The sequence below is a fragment of the Anomalospiza imberbis genome, chromosome 3 (assembly GCF_031753505.1).
Source record: "Anomalospiza imberbis isolate Cuckoo-Finch-1a 21T00152 chromosome 3, ASM3175350v1, whole genome shotgun sequence".
Taxonomy (NCBI): domain Eukaryota; kingdom Metazoa; phylum Chordata; class Aves; order Passeriformes; family Viduidae; genus Anomalospiza; species Anomalospiza imberbis.
The window spans coordinates 27,098,462-27,123,931 of NC_089683.1; the positions used below are offsets into that span (position 1 = coordinate 27,098,462).

Consider the following 25,470-nt stretch of genomic DNA (forward strand, 5'->3'; position numbering starts at 1 on the left):
AAGAAGTATATCAACAATTTTGAGCAAGCTTAAAAAGAAAAAGCATTTTCTATGCAATGTTGAACATCCAGGTAAAAGGAAAGTTAAGAAAGAATTTCAGCATCTCACCACAAATCCTGGCTTGCAAAAACAGGCATAACCAAAGCTGGGCTCCTTTTGAACACAGATACCATGTATGCAGGGGTTGGATATGCACTCATCAACATCCAACTCACAATGGAGGCCTTCCCACCCTGTCAGAAAAAAAAGCAATGTAAACCCCAAAGCAAGACTCATTAAAATCTACATCAATTTACTGAGCATCAAGAGAAAAAAGGTATGGGTAACTATTATCCATTGTCACATATATAAAGATATATATTATGGCATGAATATGAACTTTTGTGGGCTATGGTTTCTCAGAGTAGAAAAAAAAATAAAGGAAAGAATCTAAAAAAGAAACTCTGAGATTACTGTACCATAGCAATGAGGAGGACATTTTCTGAGCAAATACTTTGTGTTTAAACTCTATGAGATTCCATCTTCTCACAGTTCATTAGTCAGATTACTGGAAATATTAGTGATAAGCATTTCTTACTAAAATATCCTTTACAAATACGTACACCATAAATTAGAGGCTAAATTCTCATCTTGAATCTGTGTTTTAGGTCATGTAATTTAAGCCTGTCTCAAACTTGCTCCTTGTAGGCCAAGTTGAAATGGAATCAGTCCATTTGCTTGATAAATACAAACCCAGAACTCTGTAAAATATGGCTAGTTAATGAAGAGCACCAGACTTTCTGCCATGCTATTCCCACCACCCATTACAGATTTGTTTTTTCTCCATTTTACCATTTCTAAACAAACAAAGAAAACCCCTACAGCCTCACAAGCCCCCTAGTAGTCCTTGGCTGCTACAAATCTAGTTGTCACTGTTCAGACTTCCCCTCAGAGTATGAATCAAATGGATTCACCTGTTACATTCCAGTCTTGCTTCAGCTGCCCTGGTGAAGACTGGCCTGCCCAGTTAAAGACCTAATCCATGAGCCTGCTATTAATTCCAACAGCTGCTGTTGTCGCTTTTGAGCTGTCTGTGGTGCTGTTAGAACACACTTTACATCTCTCCATATTGCTTCTGCACCTGAACAGCCTGAAGCTGCAGCCACAGAACCTGAACATGCATCTATTATTCTAAGGGTATGGGGTCTGCCAATGGGACAATAGCTGAAAAATTCATGATCCATTACAAAATGCATTTGTCAGAGCTAAATCCATTCCCTTTCCTGGCATCACATGCTGTCACCACATGCTTCACTTTGTTCTCTGGAGGTTTTTTGGAAAGCTGCAATCATTTGCCTTGTTCCTATTTCAGTCTTGGTACTATCCCTTTTCCATTTCATTAAATTACAACAGGTAATCTGTTAAAGGGTATATCAGACTATCTGCCCAGTTGTTTCCCATTGTTGCCTTTATAGACCAAAGAATCCCCAATCCCAGCTCCATATTTCTATAGGTGAAGCTAAGAAGAGAAATATAAGATCTATTATATGTGAACAGTCAAAGCCTGCAAAAAATGCCATTTTTTTTCCCTAGGTATTTCTACTTTCTCTCTCTGGATATTTTTTTCTTCTAATCCCTTTCTTCCGATGTGTAACTTTGAAAAAGTTACTGCTCTCAAAGGTTCCCCTGCCTCTCCAAATTCACCTCTTTTCTGAGCTGTAACCTTCTCATCTCTTCAGACATTTTAGAGACTCAAATAACATTGGAAAATATCATATTAATTAAAAAACTCCCCTCAAGATATGTAAAAATTATGTATATAATTAATGCATGTGGTTTTTATTCTGTGTTTTTACCTAATGGAAAAATTATTTACAGATCTTTCACCCCTACTAACATATGGTATTATTAAAAGGAATATAAAAGAAAGTCAGAGATGCTTGGGTTGGGAGGTATTTAAAACATGTTAGCTGTAGGAGTGAGTTCCAAAGCCCCAGAGAACTTTCTCCTACTTATACCAAGAGTTTCCATGTTGCACAGAGACAGCAATCACAGTTCTTGGCTAGTGAGCAATTTTTAAATGCCTATATTAAAATATCTTTGATGTATTATTTTAATGAGCTTTAAAAATAAGGAAAAAAAAATTGACTTGGCAATGTATTCTGGGTGAAGCTTTTTAATGACTACAAAATACATCTTTAAGTTTTTAAGTCATTATTATTGGTGGAGGGGGATATGGCCATATGCAGTACCAGGTGGATATGTAGCACTGAAGTTAGGTCATGACTCAGATTTTTTAGTATTAGAAAGATCTTTATTATCATGAATTCTGCATGAAAAAGTCCAAAAAAATTTCACTCATTGGTTCATACATCAGAACTATGATGTTTTTTTGAATTATCAATTTTCTCTTTGACATAAAGAAAAGTTGCTAAAAATATTAAGCTGTAATCAACATAGTCCTACACGCATGATTGCATGACAGTGCAGGCTGATTGTGACTTTTTCTTTTGTTTAAATACTAAATCTCTTATATTTTCATAAACCACTAGACTTGTTTTAGTTGATATCTCTCAGAATTAGAAAACAGTCCCCACTTTTTAAGCAAGTGCCTCATTCTATTTATAATGTTTAAAAAAATTATTTTAATCCCAGGCAACAGAATTAGCATAGGTATGCCTTACAACACCAACACTAAGGATAATAATAAAAATGTTAGTTAACGTCTTCAGAATTTCTTCTCAGTCAATCTCATTCTATAGGTAGTGAAATTATTTTGCTGTTAAACAGTGACTATTTGACAGCTTGGTCAGTAAATTACATTAGGAAAGATCATAAACAATAAACCTGGCTCTAGATAATACTTCAGACTCCCTTGGTGAGCGGGCTTTCCTTTGAAGTATTTCTCATATGCTTACTGGAGTAGTTAATTCTCTTTAGATTTCATTCAAAAAGCTTGCCAAAGAGATAGCATTTTTGTACCTTATAGTTCATATATCACAAAAGAGCTTGATATGGTTTACCAATTTTCTCACTAGTAACAGTGATAATTCAAAATGATCATTGTTTAAGAGTGCTCTGTCATATGGCAGTTACCTTGTTGACATTTACAAGTGTATCCATTGATATGATCAACACAGGTTGAGCCATGTAGACAAGGTGATGAATTACACTCATTAACTTCTATCTCACAAAATTGTCCAGAAAATCCAGCAAGACACCTGAAAAAAACATTTCAAAGTGTTATACTATGCAGAAACATCATATAAAATAGACCTTGTGTGGAAACAATGGGTCTAAAATGTGTGCATTAACAAGACATCAAATATTTCTGTTTCAAGGTATTTTACTGGAACACTTCCAAGGTTCATGTGATACATGCTGATCTTTTAAGGGATTTATGATGGCAAAAATATCACATCTGGACCACAATTAAGCATAACAGTCTCAATTAGAGTGCACTGGTTCTATCAAGGTGAATACAAACCTTTCTTTATGTACTCTTGGGAGGTTGTCTACTAAAATAATTTAGCTAAGTAACTGCAGCCTATGTTTGAAAAACTGCTTGCTGACAAGTGTGTACTATCAAATATAAACTACAGCATAAAAGCTAATCTTCAGGGCCCAAGCTTTAATCATTATTGTAGGTATAAAATATCAGTTTTCTTTAAAAAAACTCTTCTGTATTTTTGTGGTTGTAAATTCTATGTGATAATTGATATCAAAGTAGTTCCATATGATTTCAACACATAGCTTACAAGATTTACAAGACCTTTAATGAAGTTCAAAAATCCTACTAATCCCATTATTGAAACGTGTGTGCGTATATACACACAACTTTATGGATATATGCAAATATATTATAAAAAACAGAGTCCCATAATGGTATTAATAAAATTTACTCTTTTGAGATGTGTTGTACATGGATGTATTTCACATGAGACAATGTTTTCAAAAACTCCTTTTACTAACTGGGTGGTGCACACTTTTTATGTTGTCTTGGGTCTAGTGAAAAGCATAAATGTTTCTGCCTCACTTAAGAGAGAGACGAATACATTACCAAAGTATCTTTGAGTAAATCCAAGTAATCATGGTCACCTACTCCTCAATGTGCTACAGTGATTGAATTCAAAATATATAATTAGAATGAGGTATCTGCAGGCCTACCTTAACTTTCCACATTGTGAAGCAAAAGAGGAGGATGGATCATGAAACACATGTGTGTGACACCTCCTGAGGGATTATTACACTGTGTACCAGGAATTATACTTTGGTTTATTTTTGCTGTGACTAATAGACTATGTTTGTTTCATTTCTTATGGAATACACTCTGAGTAATGACAATTTGGAATCTACCAACAAAATAATAACAGAACAGATTTTTCAGAGTCTACATCAACTACAGATGACACCTATGGCACACTGCTTGGAAAATAAACAAACTGAAGCACACACTACTGTTTTTCAAATATCGAGTCATAATACATGGGAGAAAAAGCATGGAAAATACACCTTAATGAGTGCACCAGAAGCCCACCTGTTTTTTGGTTGAAAAACATTAAAAAGAATTCATTGAGAAGATACAGTTTGGTCCTTTGATCGTATCTGTAAATGTCGAAGTCCAGTAGTTAGAACATAACTTCACACACCCAGCATTAATCACCCTAACATTCTCCTATGCTCAGTGGAAAAAGGAATGTAGAGGATGATTCTGCTCACTTAAATCTTAAATAGTTTTCTTCATATACCTTTGTCTTCACACTATCTACAGAGCATATTAAGAAAAAAAATTAAAAGACCAGAAAAAACCAAATTGAAGGGAACAAATTTTCCCAGATATGAAAAGGATGGAAAGAATATTCTGCTAGGAGGAAAAGGCAACTAGGCACAGGGAATACTATGCCAATTTAAATTCAATTTAACTTTATGCTTTAGTGCAATTATACATATTTTATCTTAATAATAAAAAAACGTTTATAGAATAAACTGGAAAAAATATACAATTATGTAAAATATCTGGACAGAACAACTACGCCTATGTGTATCTAACATGTGTGAGCTTGATATTTTAGTCTGTAAAAGTCAAACATTGAAAAAAGGTCTTTTTAAGAACTCTCCTGTTGGTTGCTTCAATTGGTCACATTTTGATATGTGGTGTGCATACGTGCTGAGTAGTAGACACCAGTAAAGACTAGAAAAGTTTACGGAGCTCCTGTGGTCATAACTATTTGGAGCAAGAATGATTAGTGGAACAGGTTGTTATAACTCCCATGGAAAATCAATAGTATGGAATCAGCTAGATATTGTAGGCTACAGCCTGGATGAACTCTGTGTTATTTCCTACTCAGAAAAGCTTGAGACTTCAGAGACTCAAGGCTCTACAAAGACTTCAGAGATATAAACTATATAATCATGGGCCTAACTCTATAGACACCGAGGTAGAAATATATATATATTTTTATATGAGTGTGTGTGCACACATATAAATGTTTGGCAAAATAACCTATTTTATACTGCAAGCTTTCCAAATATTTATAAAATTTATAACACCATATAAAGTGATTGTGGCACCACCAGAAATAGAAAAGTTTTACAAATAGGACTTTGCTCTCAAATTGAAATTTAGATGGAAGACCTAAACCCATGAAAGCACCTAGATATCCAGTATATCAAGTCTTACATATATCAACATGTACATGGGGCCTTTTTTCCCATGTCGGACAATCATTCAACTTATAGAATACTTTAGAATATTGGAAGCATTTAACATACTGATGTGTTATATTTTTTTGGTAAAAACTGGAATACCACAGTATTCAGTTTGCTTCTGTTTAAAAAGCATGATGCAATATAAAAAATGTTTAATCACTGCAAAGGCAGCCATGCCATTAACTAAATTATTCTGAGCAACTATGAAGCATCTAGAAGTAAGCTAAAACAACAGCTTAGTATCAGTAGCTTTCACAAATTTCCCAAAACTGCAATCACCTTTATGCTTTATTAAGAGTTTTAATGAAATTAACACTTAGAATGTGGCAAACACTTCAATAATTTCTTAATCTTTTGTTCACTCCCACCTTCTTTCATATCTACTCCTTTAAAAAATGCATTTTTGTTCTGCCTCTCCACATTCTTACTTCCCTTCTGTCATTTCTTCTAGAACATTAGGAAGGACAGAAACATTAGAATTTAAATACAACTGATATTAGAAAGTTTAAGTAGGTATGGAATACAGTTTTTATTGCTATAAGTAGAAGTAAACATAACCGAAACACTCTGGAACGTGTTTCCATGTGTTGTTTAAGAGACAAACATTCTGCAAACAAAAAACAGAGGCTTTTAGATAGCTTTTGTATGAAGGTATGATCACTGCAAATCTTGTATGTTGATTACCATCTAATAGAAAACAATGTATGTCTTCATAAGTAAATGCATATCTAGGTTTATCAGCAAATAACTCTCAGCGCTTTTCTAACAAAGTAAGCTAGTGCACTGTGGAGTCTGAGCTTTTAAACTTACAGAAGGCTCAACATAAGATCAATAGTTTTGTACTGAAAGGCAGCAAAAAATAGTACTTATTTGCTGTAAGAATAATACATTCACAATTTATTTATGACTGTTTTTAGGGATGTTGACAAAGATCTTTCTCTTTTCTGTCATTCTCTGCAGATTTTTTTTATCTCATATAAGATGCTGACACACTGTGGTGCAAATATAATCCCTTTTGTCCTGTGCCTTTATATCAATCATTATCAGGAGTAATTATCTTAATTGGAGCATATGCCAAAGCAATAGCTGAACAAAAGACTGAAAAGAGAGAATTAAATGAAGGATTTTGATATATGACAATTCTTGGTACAGTCACAGTAATTTTTTTTCTTTGTTAGTAAACTTTCAGCCTTAGAGAAAATCTACAAGAATCCAAACATCAGCCACATTTTTCTCTTCAACACTGATTTATATCTTGTAATTCACTCTCTTTGTAACTCACTACTCTTTGATTCCGTTTTGTATCTCATCATTTGAGTCCATTTATTTACCTGTACCCTTTTCCTTCTCTCTCTTACTTCATCTGCTTTGTGACCTTTTACAGCTTATGAATAATTTGTATATCAGTGAGATATGAGGTTCAGAAAATCATGGTTTCTACAACACAGAAGTTTATTAGGTTTATCTGGAGCAACAATTAACAGCAATTGTACTTAGAAGAGAATGTTTATGCTCTAACCTTTACCTGCATATGTGACTCAGTCAGTCTGGCAAAATTAATGAATTTTGTGGACCAGTCCACACTATGAAATTTTTAGGGAAATCAGTTTTTCTTTGTGAATTTTAACCTTGATGACTTTGTTAATGTTTTGCTAATACCTCTAGGTTAGATAATTAGGATGTTGGACAGAATAAGAGATGAATGTGAAAAGAATATCTCCTGAGTAAATGCCTTAGCTAAAATTGTCTTGTAAATGTGCAATCTCTTTTGACATTAGTCATGATTTTTTTTTCCAAAGCTGAATTTTCTGTCCAAAATAAATCTAGTTAACTGCTCTACTGTAACAGGCCAGATCTGTCACTGCAAATTTACACTGGGATTGCTATACATTATTAACAAGCTATGAAAAGTCACTGGCTAAATGTCATGGACGCTGAGATATAGCAGCACCTTGGGATTCATATAGCAAACAGTTTAGTTTTAATCATCTTGAATCACAAGGTGCCTTGACATTTGCAAGGCAACTTTTTCCTTTTTAACTTCCAGTGGAATCACACCTCTATTATCTCAATCATAATTCTTAATTCCAAATGTGATAGAAAGTTTTACTGTCTAAATTAAAAAGTGAAAAATTGATCAAACATGGACCTTATAATTCATTTAATCGATGCTTGTATGCCAGCTTGGAAAGGAAAAAAGGAAGAGCAAGGTAAACCAGATAATTTAACCATCTTCAGAATTATTAGAGACATTTCTGGTGAAATACATGACCCTTAGCACTAATGAGGCATGACCTTCATGAGAAGTATTAGCACTACAAACTTCTGCAGAATCTTTTTAAAGAAAAAATGAGTAAGAGCACTGATTGATTTTAAATAAATCTACCATTATAACATGATTTCTTAAAGCTTTAAATTTTTGGCAGGGGGGAATTTTTCTAGGGTGATAAATAAAAAAATTCAGTCTTTATCATACTTTACTCTCTAACAGCTAACCTTTTGGATAGTAAATTTCAATTTACTGGAATCCAATGCATCATTTTTGCCCTTTTAAGTAGGGTTATTCACAGACAAAATATAAAAAACCAAACATCATTTTATTTAACTGATTTTCTTTTCTCTCAAGATATACAAGAATAAACCAAAATCCTGGCCCTATGAACATTAGTTTGAAAAATGAAATGTCTCATTTGAAATTTACAATGTTTACAATAAAGTTTTGAATGTTCAGATATTTTTATTTCTTTCAAACTTAGCTGCTTTAATTTATATGTGTTCTTTTTTCTTATCTTACACATTTTTCTGTCTATTTTTATGTGTGTCTCAATACACACATAAAAAAATGTTGCCCCATAAGTGAATATATATTCATATATATGTGAAGTACTATCATCAGGTTACACAATGAATGACCACAACAACCCATCCCTAAACCACCTGGGGAAAGGAGAAAGAGGTACAGGAGTTGGGAAAAAAGGAGTGAACTTAAGCCTGTGAAAAAGAGTTTGATGGAATTGTGGAGGTGAAAAGGAGAAATGGTTTATTTATTTTTTTTTTTTTTTTTTTTTTATTCTGACCACCCTATTCTATTTGAAATTGGCAATAAATTAAATTTTCCCCAAGTCAAGACTTTTAGCCAGTAGTTCCCTGTGTTTATTTAGACCTCTGAGTTTCTCCATCTTATTTTCTATCCCCATCCTACCGAGAAGGAGTGAAAGAGCAGCTGGGTGGCATCTGGTAACTAGCCAGGTTTAAACCACTACAAGGTTCTGTGCTTTTCCAATGATTTCTACATAAGTAATGAAATTCTAAATTTATTTTCCTACCTCAAGAATTAATTCTGTTTATGATAATTAAGACAAGGCCTCTTCAGGGCTTGCCAGAACCTTGGTAAGGAACCTATCTCAGAAAACACTAATATAACATGAATTTCCTTATAAACTGATCGGTATTTAAGGCATATTCTGTAAAAAATGAAAAACCAAACAAAAACCTTGAGGGAGAATTATAAAATATAATTCTCAGGAATGATTTTGGTTTGTTTTTTTCCTTCTATTTCTCACAATTCTACAGTTGATTACTATAACACTGAACTTGTTAATATAAAAATCTATTGGCAGTAGAATCTGTTATAGCATTCTTGTTTCATCTGTCAGGTTACTGAAACCTTTGCTGTATTTGTTCCATTAATAGTGAGATTAATAGCTATGGGCTTGTTACTGTGAATCTGATAGAATAGTCAGAGAGGAAGTTTTTATAATTATCTAATAATGGCCAAGTTCTTCATTGCTTTAGAATTAACTTTTATAGGCAAATCATTTCAACTGAGAAATCTTTTTTTCAAATATTCCACTATTCCAAGATTTGCATGATACATTTTAAACAACTTTCATAGTGAGCTTTACCATGGCCTTCCATGAACATAAAAAATGTGGGTGCTGGACAGATCACATAATGAGCTTAGGTTGATAGTCACTGCCCTGTGCAGGTTTTACTGGCTACAGATTTTGGGCTTTTATCATATTATGTTCAGATGCAGGAATTCCCTAAGGAACACTGAAAAAAGGAAGGTATCCCATGAAAGGAGAATATTTGCTGTGTGGTCATCCATCTAGTCTGAAGATTGTGGATGCTGCTGATGGAGCAGCATACAACCTAATCAACATGTATGTTAAATAAATACATAAATAAATATGTGTTCTACTGCTCTTGGAGTGTGAAAAATTGAGAGGAGAAAAAAAGAACATTGATTTCTGTGTGCACATGTGTGTGAACTCTTAGTGATTTCTGGGATCCTATGTTGGATCAGCATGGATCTTGGTACTGTGTTTTCACCAATGGGTTAAACTGATTGTCTTCCTAAGACAAATGGCTCTGAGTTCAAAGTAATATAAGTCAGCTGCCTTATCACTAATACTGCTGAAAATTTCTTCTCTTGATGTACTTTGAAGCATGTTTCTTTGGAGAGAACTTGAGAAAGGAGCCACTAAGGAATTTGCACAAATCTCCTAAGAGCTTTTCTCAGATTATTATCTCTAAAACCCTTCCCAAAGGTGATGCTGTGATTGTTAATTTTAAAACACTGACAATGCAGCTTTCCCCAAGCTACAAGTATAGCATATCATGTTGCTTTTTTAATTTCCTTTTCCTCCTCTGTATTCTCCTTGGATGTACTGTCTAGAATGAAGCAAATTTATTTACTCTGAAGAAAAAATTCCCATAGAATGAAGTAAAAATATGTTATAGCTTTCCACAGTGGTCAGGAAATGTTAGTTCTATTTTAAAGAATATTCAATATTAATCAAAAAGAAAATAACAGTATTAGCACACTTGAGTATATATTTTGTTTTTAAGGGTATTCCATTTATTCATCTAAAGTGCTGTTCTTATCATATCTGAATCAGAGTCCCTACTACAGATCTATAATCTGAAATAACAAGTGATATCTTTTTTTCTTTCTGCTGTCTTTCTTAGATTATGGGAGAAATCACTCAATTTTTAATGTAATTTAGAGTGGTATGAAAATAGTTATTAGAGAAAAATTATTTTGAAAAGAGCAGTACATTTTATAGTCCAAGAGTCCCAAGTTTAGTTCTTGTAAATTTTCTGGTTCTGATAGTCAGTAACTTCTCCATATTCATCATTAGTTTATAATGAATATCTTTGCAAAGGTAAAATGAATTTTAAGAGTGTAATTAATAGTGCCATTCTTTTGGAGTACTACTTTTAGAACAGGAGCTACAAACCACAAAGTTGGAACCTTATCCATATGTTAACTTTTAACAACCCCATATTTTCACTAACAATGAGAACTTAGCATAGGCTTACAAGAGTGTCTGACTGGTTTAAAAATATCAGACATTTGATATAGAATTATAAATGTATAATTACTTATGATTTATACTCACAGAGGTAAATGTAAGGAAGAATGAACTGATATATCAACACTTTGTAAAGAATGAAGGAAACAGAAGTTTATTCTTTATCCCCTTGGAATGGTGACCCTATCAGCATATTGAACTGGATATACCCTAGTGCAAGGCATCCTTCTTTACAAAGGAGGAATGTTGCCTGTAAAACCCCCAAACAGATTCAGATTATTTAGATAGGATTGGAGTTGGAAGCTTTGCAATTTTTCAGCTTTCTTTTTTTCAACTTTCTTCATCTTTCTTCTTAACTTGTAAAAGAATTAATAGAACAGAGAACTAATTATGTCTACAGAAAAGAAGAAAAAGATCACGGAATCATAGGACAGTAAGGACTTTATTAAGAGCTTTATTCCTGACTATAATAATATAAGTGCAATGTGGACTATATAAAAGTACTTTTTAACTACTCCACACACACAGTCTTACCCTGGAAATTGTTGACACTTTAATTAATGTATGTCAAATTAGTGTCTTTATTCTCAAAGAATGTTTTGGGACAATCACAACACATACTAAACATTTGCTAATAAAAAGTTCCATTCTTTCTAAGGTCATTCTCATTACAAGAGACGTTAAACTTTCTCAAACCACTTGGATTCAGGCTTTATTTTCCCTATGAGAAAAGCAGATTTTACTGCCAGTAAAAGCTCCCACTGTGCTTAACATGGACATTCTTATTAAGTGATAAATTATGTACTTGCTAAATCACAGTTGGTGGGGTGTGAAAGCGTTAAAAGAAAGGTTAATCTGTGGAATATCAGGCTACAATGAATACAGTAAAATAACCAGAATGGCTAAGCCTTGATGAAAATATATTAGAGCTAAGGCACTCCTTTCTTTATTTTATTAACCTACCCAGTTGGAAACTATATGCATTTCTTCACACACCAGTAGTGTGGGCAGAATTAAAGGAGGAGCAGGAATGTGTTTGTGTGTGTGTTTGTGTCCTTGTAGAGCTGATGAAAAGCCACCATTCAGCTGTTTGCTAAAATAATCCATATTTGCAGTGAGATTTCATATAGAGGAAAGCTAACATCTGGTTAATCCTTTCTCAAACAGAATATCTCTAAGCTTTTTACTAATAGTTCTTACACATAAAGGAATAAGTTAAGACAGGTCCTTAGCTGATGCAAACTCTTGTAATATCAGTCTTGACATACCTTTCTGCTATCCAGGCACTCATTCAAAATCCAGGATATAAAAATCCAGATTAATATTAGACACTATTTTCCTATTCTTCATTTACTTGTCCAATGTTCCTGGTTTAAATTAGCTCCTGTGTGCGTGACTGTGTGTACATGAATGTACTGAGAACCATGCACAAGAAAATGAAAGATTTTAGTTAATAGAGCTTACAAAATAAGTTAAGAGCTCACAAAATGCACAGGAGAACAGGAGAATATAGCTGTTAAACACAGTTAACCCTTCTGTTATAAAATGTTCTGTACTACTTTAGTTTAATTTTTTAAGTACCATTTAAAACCTCTGCACTTCCCAACTCTGATAATACAGATAAAACAGTCATAATGCAGAATTGTGAGCACATCATTAGCAGCCTGCTATTTCTTGTGAAGAGTAACCTCCCTACTCCCCATAGTTTATTGCTAGAATCCCCAGGGATCATTTCACAGGGGCTGTTTCACCTGATTCTTAGTGTTAATCATTTTGGTTATGAATAGTTAAAAAACAAGTGAAGTGTAACAAATTCCATTTCAGCATATATTCTCAGTTTTTACAAATAATATCAACCCAGTTTGTCCTGTATCTCACTTTTGTAGTCCTTTAGTTCAGTAAACATGGTATTACTGAACAAGAAACCACAAGGTTTGTTCTAACACTGCAAGGCCGTAGACTGGGGCTTATCAAGCCTTATTTGTCTGGACTTGTCTTAGGCTTGTCTGGAGCTTTGTTTTTGCTTTTTTAGGTCTAGTAGAATTATATCTAATTTGTTTGAGTTTTGATTTTCGTTGTACAATGCTGTGCTGGTATGTCTCTTTTTATAATAATTCCAATATAGCTCAGATAGCAATAACAAGTACTATTCCAGTGGCACGTTTTTTTGTGCATAGAATAAATTATGTGGTATTGTGGAACACAATACTGGATAACAGTCGATGCCTTGAAAAATATAAACACAGAATGAGAGATCAAGGCTATCAGGAAATGATCACTGAATAACTACTGGTCATTGAAGAGATGATACATTTTAAGCTCAGTGAAAATGTCTTTAGGAGTAACAAAAGACAAGTTTCCAACATAAATAAAACACAACTTACATAAAAAAATACAGATGCAACACAGAAAAGCAAAAGAAGCAAGGTATAGGACATGTTAGAAAATGTTTAAAAGTGTCGCCTAGCATAAGCCCCTCAAGTACAAGAAAGAAGAAGCCCCCACTGCATTCCCTTGGCAGAGGATTCAGGATGACAATGTGCCATAACCCTTTCCCCCTGAATGAAAAAAATGGAAGTATAAAGTTTGTCTGTAAGTTTCAAGCATTAAACTATTATAACTATGATTGAACTTCAGTATTTGGATAACTTGCATGGTAAGTTTTAGTACTTCTGTAACTGGACTAATAATACATTTTTGGCAAGATTTATGATTCCAATTAGACCTACAGTAAAGTCTTGACTTTACATACAAAGCATGTCTCTTGTCCAGTTGAGACACTGGAGTTTTAATGTGACATACTAGTAAAGGCAAAAGGACTTAAAATTTAATTGAACTTTTTTTTCCTCGGCTTTTTCTCATATCTACAGGCTCTGCTGGGTGCTTCTAGTATTAAGCACTATGAAATTTGGAGACATTGACAATAACTAATCCCTTCCAAACACAGACTGACTTACAAAAGTGAAGTAATAGTGTCATCTAGGAAAAATTCTACCTCACAGAATACCACTTTGGAAGCAAACTCAAGGATCATCTGGTCCAACATTTCTTGGCAAAACACTGTTTAGACAAGATGCCTCAGCACCCTGTCCAGTTGAATCTTAAAAGTGTCCAATGTTGTCCAATCCATCACTTCCCTGTCAAGATTATTTTGATTACTGATTGTTTTCATTGCAAAAAAAATTTCTTCTGTGTCCAACCAGAATCTCCTCAAGAGCCACTTGTACTCATGACCTCTCATCTTTTCCATATGATTCCTTGAAAAAAGAGTTTACACGTTCTTTGTAGCCACCCTTTGGATACTGGAACATGGTTATAAGGCCCTGTAAGCCTCTCCCCTAAACCTTCTTTTCTCAAAACTGACCATACTCAGTTCTCGTAGCCTTTCTTCATAAGGCAGGTTTACCAGTCCATGATCATGACTAATAAATAACTGCTACTGTTCTTTTGGCTGATGTGAGAAACACTAAACTAAAAGTTTTCCCATAGTAGTGGTCAGGGGAGAAGGCTGGTGAACTACCACAGCAAGAACAAACTGGGATATAGAAAAAATGCCTTTAATCACTAGGAAAAACTCATTTAAAATCAAACCTGTTCTTTTAGATTTCCCAAAAGCATGATGAGATAACATTACAATCTGTCCAGATTACTAGCATCCACAGCAATTTCTGTGGTGCAGACATTTTAGGAGAGCATATAGCTTCATTTAATAGCAGTAGAGAACACTGTCAAGTCAGTTTATTTATCAGGGGATATATTTGACTGCCTTCAATGTAGTTAAAACACTTAAAAACAGCATTTCCACAGAAAAAGTCAGAGCATCTTGGTGAAAGAATGGACAAAGCTATAATAGTTTTTGGAGAGCTAAAAATACAATAAAAGAAATTAGTGGGAAAAGAAGAACCATCTTAGTGGAAAGAACCATCTTAGTGCAAACATTCTTCTGACTGTGTTATTTGTAAAGTACTTATTCTTTATTCCAGATGACTGTTGAAGAATCATGTAGAACAATACTACATGTTGCTTCTTGGAAAGATCGTATAGGTGTCAATGGGGATGACATAAGAGTAGATTTTTAACAAACAGCTCCATATAATAACTAGAACCTTAGTTGATTTTCATCTTATACTGTATAATTGCAAGATCCTGCACAGAAATAAAAAAAATCTCTAGACTTTGTTATTAGTACATATCTTCCATAACACATGCACAGCCATTAAAGCTCTTGGTAAAAGCAGATAGCTAAAATAGATCTTAAGAATAAGCAAGAACATGTATTGAAACATACTCGCAATTTCTAGTGTAGATGAAAAAAAAATGTTACTTTCCCCCCCATATTTTCATATCTTTCTTTTTTCTTAGGACAGGATATTCCCCTTCAGGGCAAGCATACCTATTACACATGAGAAGGGAAAATTTACATCTTACATTGTCTAGTATCTTACAAATATTAATGACTATCTGTGGTAAGTTACCAATGCTGCTGAAAACAGATCATACCTAGATCCTGATTAAAGCTAAGAACTGGATTCCTCTTCCCATTCCTACTCCTTCACTCTGAAATGGATAGAATGAGCATAACCATGAAGATGGTTGTTACATATTGTTCAGTTATAAACTGCATTTGTAAAGTGTTTTGTGAAAATAATGTGATAGCTATCTTAATTCATCCCTTTTCACTACCACTGACATTTATGTTCTGTCTACTTGAAACACTTCTATTACAATGAAACTATTTTCCTATCTTCTTGGACTAAGTTGGAGATTCTTTTCGAATCCTTATCTGCCTAAAAAGTGCATCTCCAACCTTGAATATCTGCCTTATCTACTCAACTTTGTGTTTACTAATTGTTAAACTCTGTTTAGAACATTTATACTCATTAAAGGTTTAATTCTTGCCATCTGCAGCGTGTACTGCCTTGTGGGTTTTTTGTTTTCTAACATTTGGTTGCTGGCTATAGTGTTATGGGTGGGATTCAGTCACTTGCATAGAGATACCAAGGAGCCATTTCAGTCGTCTGATGTATTCCATTAGGCTTCCTGCTACATTTCCAGAAGTGCTTAGCTGTCCCAGAGGTCCCATACCATAGTTACCACCCTCTATGTGTCTCGGATTCAGAAGGAAAATTACGATTGCACAACACCTACTGTCCTCCAATGAATGTGGTTTGTGCCTTCAACAGTCGAATACAGGCCCTACATTGACCTGGCGCTGCAAGGTCTCAAGATTTGTCTCAGCTTGTTTGGGTCTGAACTGGATTTGCTTTGTTGGAGCATCTATGCTGTTCTCAGTGACTGCTGCTTCCCCCATTCCAGCTCCAGCACTGGGGATGCCTCTCTGGGGACAGTGTCATACTCACTCCCCGACTGACTGCCAGACAAATCACAGACTTTTGTGTGTGAGTGGCTGCATTAAAGAAACCCAAGTGGATCCGAACAATGAGAAGAAAGAAAACCTTGCCACCAGCATCGTGCTTCTCCTCACAGAGAAGTCATCAGCATCCTTCTGGCTTGTCACAGCCTACACCACATTCTGCATAAGAAAGACTTTAAATGTCAGCCTTTATTGTATGGAGAAACACTGGAAGTGCGAGTATAACACCAAATAAAAGGCCAGCTATTAAAAAAAAAAAAAAAAAGGAAATTATATAACAACTCTAATTGCACTCTAATTGCATTTGCTAATGTGTTTTTTGGTATTAGCTAATCAATTCAGAGCACCAGAATGATAAAGCTAGTTCATGGCTCCACTACATATTTTGTGTTCTTTTTCTAATCCAACACTGATTGCAAACCTTTCTAGACAATGAAATGCCGCCCACAGGACAGTTCCCATGCCTTCAGTCACTTCCATTGCACTGCACAGCTCAACCCACAGTCCGAAATGCAGTGCTATGCCTGACTTTATCTGATGAGGTTAAAAGCTTGAAGCTACAGTAACATCTTCTCTGCAGAAAGTGATATTGGAAGTTAAGATCTCATAATTAAGTACTCAAGAACAGCAATCAGCATTTGCATCCAAATATTTGATTTAACTGATTTCCTGTACTTTTATTCATTTTTTCCTGGCACTCACAGAGCTATCATAAATATCTGTTAAGAAAGTTACCCAGCACTGCTTTTATTTATTTTATAACTTCTTCAGGCCTTAGTTTCTTGAGTTAGCCATGTCCTTGGTCTTCAGTGCTTCACACTGTAGCTTCTCATGAAGTTGAGCCACTTCTCAGGTGCACCGTGAGTTCACAGAAGGGAGAAAAACATAGGGGTGACTTAGGATTAACTGCTAATATTCAGGAAAATGCTCTCTAAACAGGTCATGGCCTTGTAATAAAATTTATTTTATGAGTAGCAAGTTTGATGTGTGTCTGTGCACTATAAAAATTGGCTGACGGGGAGTGAGTGGGGGAAAAGGGACACTTGGAAAAGCAGGGCACCTTCCCCTTCATCACCAGCTGACCTACCAGAGAAGAGCTAACAAGCAGGATCCCACCTATCAGGTCGAGGTTTGGAGAAGCTATTAGCCATGGAAGGCCCTGGAAGCTGCCAGAAGGGATGGATGGCCACAGCTTGGATCCATGACCTGGCTAACCCAGAGCAAGGGATAACCTACCTCAGCAGCTACAGGGGTCAAGAAAGGCTGCTGGATGAAACAGAAAAAAACCAAACAAGTCAACCTGGCCCCCAACCTCAGCTCTGAAAACAAAAGCACAAAAAGAAAACAAAAAATAAAATTATAAATAACTCCCACAAACAGTTTGGGAAGAACACAAGAAAAAAAAGAGAAAAGGCAAGCAAAATATTCTCTGGGATACATGCTATCTAAAAAAAAAAAAAAATCCACAAACTGCCTGAGAATGTCCAGCCTAGAAGTTGTTCTTGTAAAAGGGGAAAATCTCTACGTGAACCTGCCAAAAAAATTCCCTCTGCCCTTCTCCTGCTCCTGCAAGCACTTCCGGGATGTACCACCTGGAGAGTTAATGCCATGTGCTTGCACAAGTAGGGGTTGATGAAGGAGAAAACACCTTCCCAAAGCAGCACTGGTGGTGGAGCACAAATGTGTTGAGTTCATGCTCTGCTGCATCCCCAGAGGAGTTTTCAGACCAGATGGCAACCAGAAATATCCTGCTTTTTCCTCATTGTACTGAGGCTGAGCTAGGTCAGTAGAGACTGAGTAAAGTTCAGATTCTGTAAAGTTTTCCTCTGGGATTACCACAAACATAACCATTTTGGGGAGATGTTTTGCCAGAAGAGAATACTAACCTGCTTCTTCCTCCTCATGTCAGTGAATCAAATTACTGAAAATGTATGTTCAGCTCTGAACTCAAACCCTTTTTTGCAATATAAACTCTACACCAAACTTCAATGTCCCCAAACCTTCTACAGTACATTTTTCAGTTGTGTAAAAGAGGCCACAGACACATATTTTATTGTTTTCACTGACTCTGACACTATGCTGAGACCTACAGAATGGCCCAAATTACTCCAACCTTTACAATGTTTATGCCTGCCTTACACTACTGTTCTCTTACTCCCGACAATTAGGAATGCGGGGACCTTGCACAACTAAACTGATCTAACTGATCTGCTTGTTCTTTTGAAGTCATTAACTGCTCACTAGATAGAAGCCATAAGTAATATGTTTCTCTTTGTGCCTCTTGCTGACAACAAGAAAGACATTAATTTAACTTCTTTGGCTGAATATGAACTAAAGCCTTAAAAAGAAAATGACTTTGCTGCTGTTGCCCTACAACTCTCAAAGAGAAATTAGATACTGCAGGGATTCTAGAACAGTGACTTTCACAGAAGAGAATCATTTCAGATACAATGTGCCAAGCCATAAAAAAATACTAGTTCAGCTTTTATGCATATTATGTCTCCTTGACCCTGTTCAATTCTTAAAAGGATATATATATTTACAGGACTTAACAAACACAATTTCCTTCCTGCTGATTTCTCTCTGGCAGAGAAACCAGTATTGAAGTGTTACCTTTTCTGCTATAGACTCAGAATCACACTCCTGATACATTTATTGCTGTCACTGTTATTATCGTTTGTATGAATGTAACATCAAAATAGCCAGTTCACAATCTGTGAGTCTGTACACATGATAAGAGAAAATGCTAGTGATATAAATACATAAAGCCAGAGGAATGGGAGCACCGTCAAAGAGAAGTGAGATACTGGAGGTTAAGCAAAGTACAAGTGAGAAATAACTGAGGTTTTATCCCCATAAAAATTTCTGAAGCATTCCATATGGTAGCCTTTTTGAAAGTAACATAAACAAGTTGCCAAATTAGAAGAATCTAAATTTAGGATGTTATTCTACATAATGTAATGTAGCTCTAGCTTAATTTTTTCAGTGAATCTGTAGTGACTTGCTAATCTGATCTGACATAAACATAGAACAATCAGAAGTAATAATCAGTAATTGATTAATTCTGATGTTGGTGTATGATGAGTTATACTATATTTCATAACAGTGCTTTATAGAACATTCGGCAGCAATGCAGATGATTAACCAACATTAGAAGAGGGGACATTGTTGTATAAATGAAATCCTGCCTTTTTTCAATTTTTTTTTACATATATGTTTATAATAGCACAATAAACACTGAACTAATTCATAACCGAGTATATTTATTAAGATATGTAATAATTTCAGATTTTTACAACTGCTTTTCTTGTATTAATTATCAGGAAAAAATTAAGCCATTCCTGCTGCTTTCAGGCTGCCTTTCTTAAAAACAGATGGCATTTTTGACTAGTGCTCTGCAGTAATGATTTATAAAAGTTGCATAGAGGCTTATGAACCCCCGTTAATATTGAAAGAATGCTTTCAGTGGCAGCAGGAAATGATCCATCTATGTCAATAGTAGAAAATAGCAGCAACAAAAGTTTCCTTGGGAGGTCTGCCCTTTTCAACACAGGGAAGTTCACATGTCTTGTAGAGAACTGTTCAATGGGTACCCTGGGTGCACACAGTGCCTTGTCTTTTGTTTAGGCTCTATCCATCACACCTCAAATTTTCCATATATCTTCATTAAGTGTAATGTGGTTAACCTGTATGATAGTTTGCACTTTCCTAAACTAAAGAAGAAATATCTCTAACTGCCCTAAGTCCTGATTGTTTTTGTACACCTGTTAATCAAGAATAGTTTTGATAATAGCTTAGGTCTTTTACAAGTCTAAACAGAGAGTATACCTACACATTAAGATTTTTTGATTGAAGAAAAAATAGAAACGGGGAGTTTGGCTTGACAAATGTCTCTGCAATCACTGTTTTACATTTTTAGCTCTTCTAAGTCCAATAACTCAGTTGAAAAAGACCCAAAATTCATTTTTCTAAATACAGGTGTCATTCTATATTGCTGTATCTAAAAAACAATCAACAAAAATTAAAATATATATAATATGGGATAAAATAAATTTCTTGCTACAGTAGAATTCTACTGTCATTAATAAATGTTGATCTGTTAAAGACAGAAACTGAAAATAAATTTTAAAAAGTGGAAGATTCATATTTTTCAGTGTTCCTTCTCTCTTTGAGGAAATAAAGTCTTATTCTTAAGTGTGCACACACATAGATTTTTAAGGTAGTATAAGTCCCTGCAGGTACATAGGCTTTTTCAGGTAAACATTATAAAACAGGAAAGTGATGAAATCTTTCAAGAGCAATCATTTTCCTTTTTTTTAAACATAAGCAGAAACTATATCTCTTTGTATACATTATTAATTCTCTTTGATTTTTAAATACATATATGCACTTACATCCATATAAGCACCTGTGTGCATATTTAAACTGACTCTATACAAGAAAACTGATTTGCCATTACAAATGCTAACATTTGCAGATGTCTGTTACAATTTTAGCATTATGTGTCAGAAGAAGTGCATTTGAAAGAGTTTATTTTCTGTTCTGAGTGTTGACTCCTAAATGAATTACAAGTTATCATTCTATGCAGATTCTCCAGAAATTATTAAGAAAGCACCTGAAAAATTTTAATACTTGGACATATCCAGGCATTAAATCTTCTAAATACATGAATCATTTTTCTAGGGCAGGCACTTGATTTATGTATGCAAATGGCTGCAACTTGAAAAGTGCATGTGCATGTTTAAGCACATGTATTATTGCTGTGACCAGATGCTTTGATTTAAATTGAATGCTGGATTTCCATTTGCTTCTGAATGAAGAAATTGCAGAAAACCAAGCAGCAGTTGTCTAAAATGGCCATGTAAAATGCAGCTGAGATGTAAATCAGCAGAGATATCAGTCTCGAGCACCTTTGCATACAGAAACAGGAGACACTGCTGTGGTTTTATGACCAAAAAAAAAAAAATCCATAGATAATTGTGTTAAATCTAGCACTCATCAATTATAAAGTTGCACATGTGTCAAAATCCGGTTAGGGCTGACAGTCCTTTTGGTTTTAGGCCATTTATTTCAAGTGTTTTTAGAGAATTGTTAGAAAGCACAGTGTGCAAATCTATATAAATAAAAAGTGCTGGGAAGTTGCTCCAGGTATTAACTATAATCTCATAATTCAGCAATTTTTTTTCTGGGAAAAAAAATGCTTGATGTGGCACTCAAGTTTTCTACAAAAAGCTCTTTTTTGCAGGGCTTAGCAAAAAATAAATATTCTGTAGTCTTCTTTTTTAGATGGAAGATTGAAATATATGTATTTTGCATTTATCAGAAATTATTATTTCAGGGTCATAATATGCAGAAGTCTTGATTGCATAGCCACAGAGAAAATAGTAATGTGACTAGTATTCTAATGTAAATAGATTTATAAGAGTTCAAAAAAGAAAAAGAAGGTATGGTTTAATTTAGTAATTCACCAACACTTCTGTATTTTTACAACCTTAGTATTATATTAAATCTTGGTAATAGATAACATTTGCAAAATAGTAAGTGATACAAGCAGTTCTTTGTCAGGGAAGCTGTTTTCAGGTTTCTTTTCTTAAAAAGAAAAAATGAGTGAGAAAACAAAGTATTATTTGGACCTGAAGTAATAGTGGCCATTTGTATAAGGAAAGGCAAAAAGCCAGAACAGTAATCCAAGTATGAAATATGGATGCCTAAGGAAAAAAATAATTTCATCACTCCTTATTAATATTTTGAGCTATTAAAGATATTAAATAAATTACTGTCATACTAGGAGTTGAGTATATCTAGTTCTATGTTGCAATAGATTAAAAAAATATTTAAACATGATCCATAATCCATAATTACATTAACATTGAACTGTTGTCCTTTCTATGAAGCCTTCATGGTAAGCCCTGCAGACTATTATATTCTAAGCTTAGAGGGATTGAAGCCATTAGTTGTTTAGATTTGTGGAAAAAAAAAATAAACCCAAAGCAGATAACAAAACTGCCTCCAACAATTTATTCATTAAACCTATCAATTTCTGTTTAAACAAATTGTGTACATAAAGCCTCATTTTTTTAAAGCATCGTGTGTTGAGTCCACTATTCTGCAATCAGCAGCCAGAAGGATCACTACTTCAAGAACCTGTTCAAGCCCTGCATTTATAGACAACTACATCTGTTAGAAATTTCCTTTTTCTTTCAGCTGGTTTTATTTATCACTTTTAGAATAATGTACACTTAAATATTTTTCTTCCATCTCAAAGAAAAATATACCATACATTATGTTTTAGTAATTATATAAATCATTATGCATTTTGTTTTAACTTTGTTACTCGTAGACTCTGAATCAGCTAATAATATAGTCTCATCTTCTCAGATGCTTTATTCTACTAGTAAAGAAGAATCTCAAAGGAAGACTCATCATTCAAGACTATGTCCTCTCCTGAGCAAGGGTTAAGCCTAATTTACTTATTTTGCAGTGCTAATAGAATAGAAGTAACAGGTAAGTTAGTGTTTAGGTATTCAAAGAGGCCATATAGTGCTATTTTCAATATTAAACTGTTTGCCACCTAACCTGGGTATAGAAAATACTTCCATTTATCTCCTCTAACCTCATGGATACTTTTGTGGGTGTTCAGGGAAAGAGGATTTAGATCACTCGTAACTGTGAATAACAATAGAGGTGGTGATGATGATAGACTACTGAGGAGCTATCGATATATTCTAAAACTTAGTTTTGCTTCTATTTTCATTGTATGTTCAATTCTGCTATACAGCAAGTACCTCACATCAATATTCAGAGGGAATGAATGACTAGAAAATGTTACTACAAAATTCATGTGTGGCTATAAACATAAACATAGGGGTATATTCCTCCCTATACGCATACATACATATATATATATATATATATATATATATATATATACATGCACACATATACTCTGTATATATTTACACACAGAAAATGAAAAAGGTTAGCATAATAGGGAAATATTCCATATATAATTAACTTGGAAGAAATATATAAAAAATTAAGAAATATCTATTTATAGATAAAATATATTTCACAATGTGAAAAAAGTTTGGTAAGTAGTATTTTCCAAGCATTTTATTTTAGTTTTGCATTTAAAATACAGATGTGAAATAATTGCATTCATAATATGAAAAAATGAATCACTCTCTACAAATGCTTGTGAATGTTGGTTTCTTCTCCAGGAAGAATCAATGAGACAAGAGGAAAATACATCAAGTTGTACAGGGCAGGTTTAAATTGAGTATTAGGGAAAATTTCTTCAATGAAAGGGTGGTCAAGCATTACAACAGGCTGCCCAGGGAAGTGGTTGAGTCTCTGTCCCTGGACATATTTAAAGACAAGTAGATGTGGTACTTAGGGAGGTGGTTTAATGAGGGACTTGGCAGTACTGGGTTTGTTTCTGGACTCAATGTCTAGGAAATGATGGCTTATTGGCTTAGGAGGGGAGAACCTTGTGAAGATTTATCCATGATTACTTGACCAGCAAGTCATAACCATTGAAATTACAAAAACAATGAGTAGTGAAAACAGTGGTCCCTTGGGGGAACATATTTGCAAACACACAATGCTGCAGTGATGGTTGAGCCTGAAATAGAGAGCTGCAGGTAAAGGCCAGACTGCCAGCCAGGAGTGGGACCAGCCAGGAGTGACTATCCTACTACTCCAGGTCCATGGTGCTGGACACAGCCACACCAGAAGATCTGGGACCTTGGTGAGTATGAATCTCTGTGTGTGTGTGCTGTAGAATAGGAACTGTTCTACAGCTGCTATATTCATCCCACAAAGTAAATTAATCTTATATCATGTGTCACTGAGGAGTGTGGTTCTGTTCTTGCAGCCACACTAGCCTTAATTCCCCTGTTGCAAACTGTTTGGGTCAACACTACACCAACAATCAATACTAATCAAGAATGCACTTTGCCTCTCTGATACAGCTTTAAATCAGTGTTAAACAGGGGTGCCTAGTAACAGAAGGTATATGGATACTGGTAATTAACTTTTTTTAATAGCACAGCCTTATTACTAAACTGAGGAAAAAGCATTAAATTTTTATAAGGTTCAGAATAGGTCAGAGTATCAATTATAGCATACAGAGTTTATAGCTCTTAAAAATGTTAACTTTTTTTTCACAAAACAGATGCTATAAAATTGTTGTCTCTAAGACGTCTTCACTGCCTTCACAAATTGAGTTATGCTTAATCCACTAGGTAGTGTATACTTGGTATTAATATATAAAGCTAGGATCTAAATTTAGCAAACAAACAAATATGCTTGGGTACCTAAGGCTCAAACTGTTGGGAAGACATGTGATCTGATAGAAGAAGAATTAAAGATCAAATAATTTGATTCTGAAGATCTCACATTCTGACTGTATATATTTCATTATTTTCTTCATTTTTTTAAACTTTAAATTAGTCATGATCTAGTTCTGTGGTTTTGGAACACACCTTCTGGTTTAGTTTCATCAAAATTAATCTTATTTTTGTACTTTGAGGCAGCTTAATTTTATGAATCAAAGCATAGTAAATCAGTCAATGAAAAGATGTTTCAAAAGTGCAATCTACATAAAGCAAAAGATAATGTATGCCCTTTCTTATATCCCATAATATGTGATAAACATCTAACCAGTACAATTAGTGGAACAGTTCAGAGAGACATACAGTTGACATACATAAAGACTCATGTCCTTAGGGTTATGAGTCAGTGACCCACTGCTTTAGAGGCTGAAGACCAAGACGGCTACCAGATCTGCCAGAGATCTGTTAGGCTGTTGTGAGGTTTTGGATACTCCAGGGCATTTGCAATGTTATTTCTATGAATGCTGAGGCAACAGAGCCTGAACTAGACACTTGAGCTCCAGGTCTCCAGGGAGGGTTGATTTGCTTTTCCGGCTGCAGTGACTGCACTGTATTTCAGCATGGACAGCTGGTTGGCTGTATGTTTACACCTAAACACATGCACATGGAAATTTAAATGTATATGTTTTATTCTGGATATAATCACAACAATTGTCTCCATTGCACACAAAAAGACGCATCATCTGTTAGA

The 25,470-nt window shown here is 34.6% G+C and overlaps 1 protein-coding gene across 1 annotated transcript in view; it reads right to left on the reverse strand.

Annotated features, from left to right (window-relative positions):
* Positions 1-25,470, reverse strand: part of EYS (eyes shut homolog) — an 809,794-nt gene that overhangs the window by 340,208 nt on the left and 444,116 nt on the right. Inside the window, exons 30-31 of the mRNA XM_068183727.1 lie at positions 3,076-3,200; positions 109-233 (exon numbers count right to left, since the gene is read on the reverse strand). Of these exons, the coding sequence (XP_068039828.1) occupies positions 109-233; positions 3,076-3,200 (250 nt within the window). The remainder of the gene's footprint in view (positions 1-108; positions 234-3,075; positions 3,201-25,470) is intronic.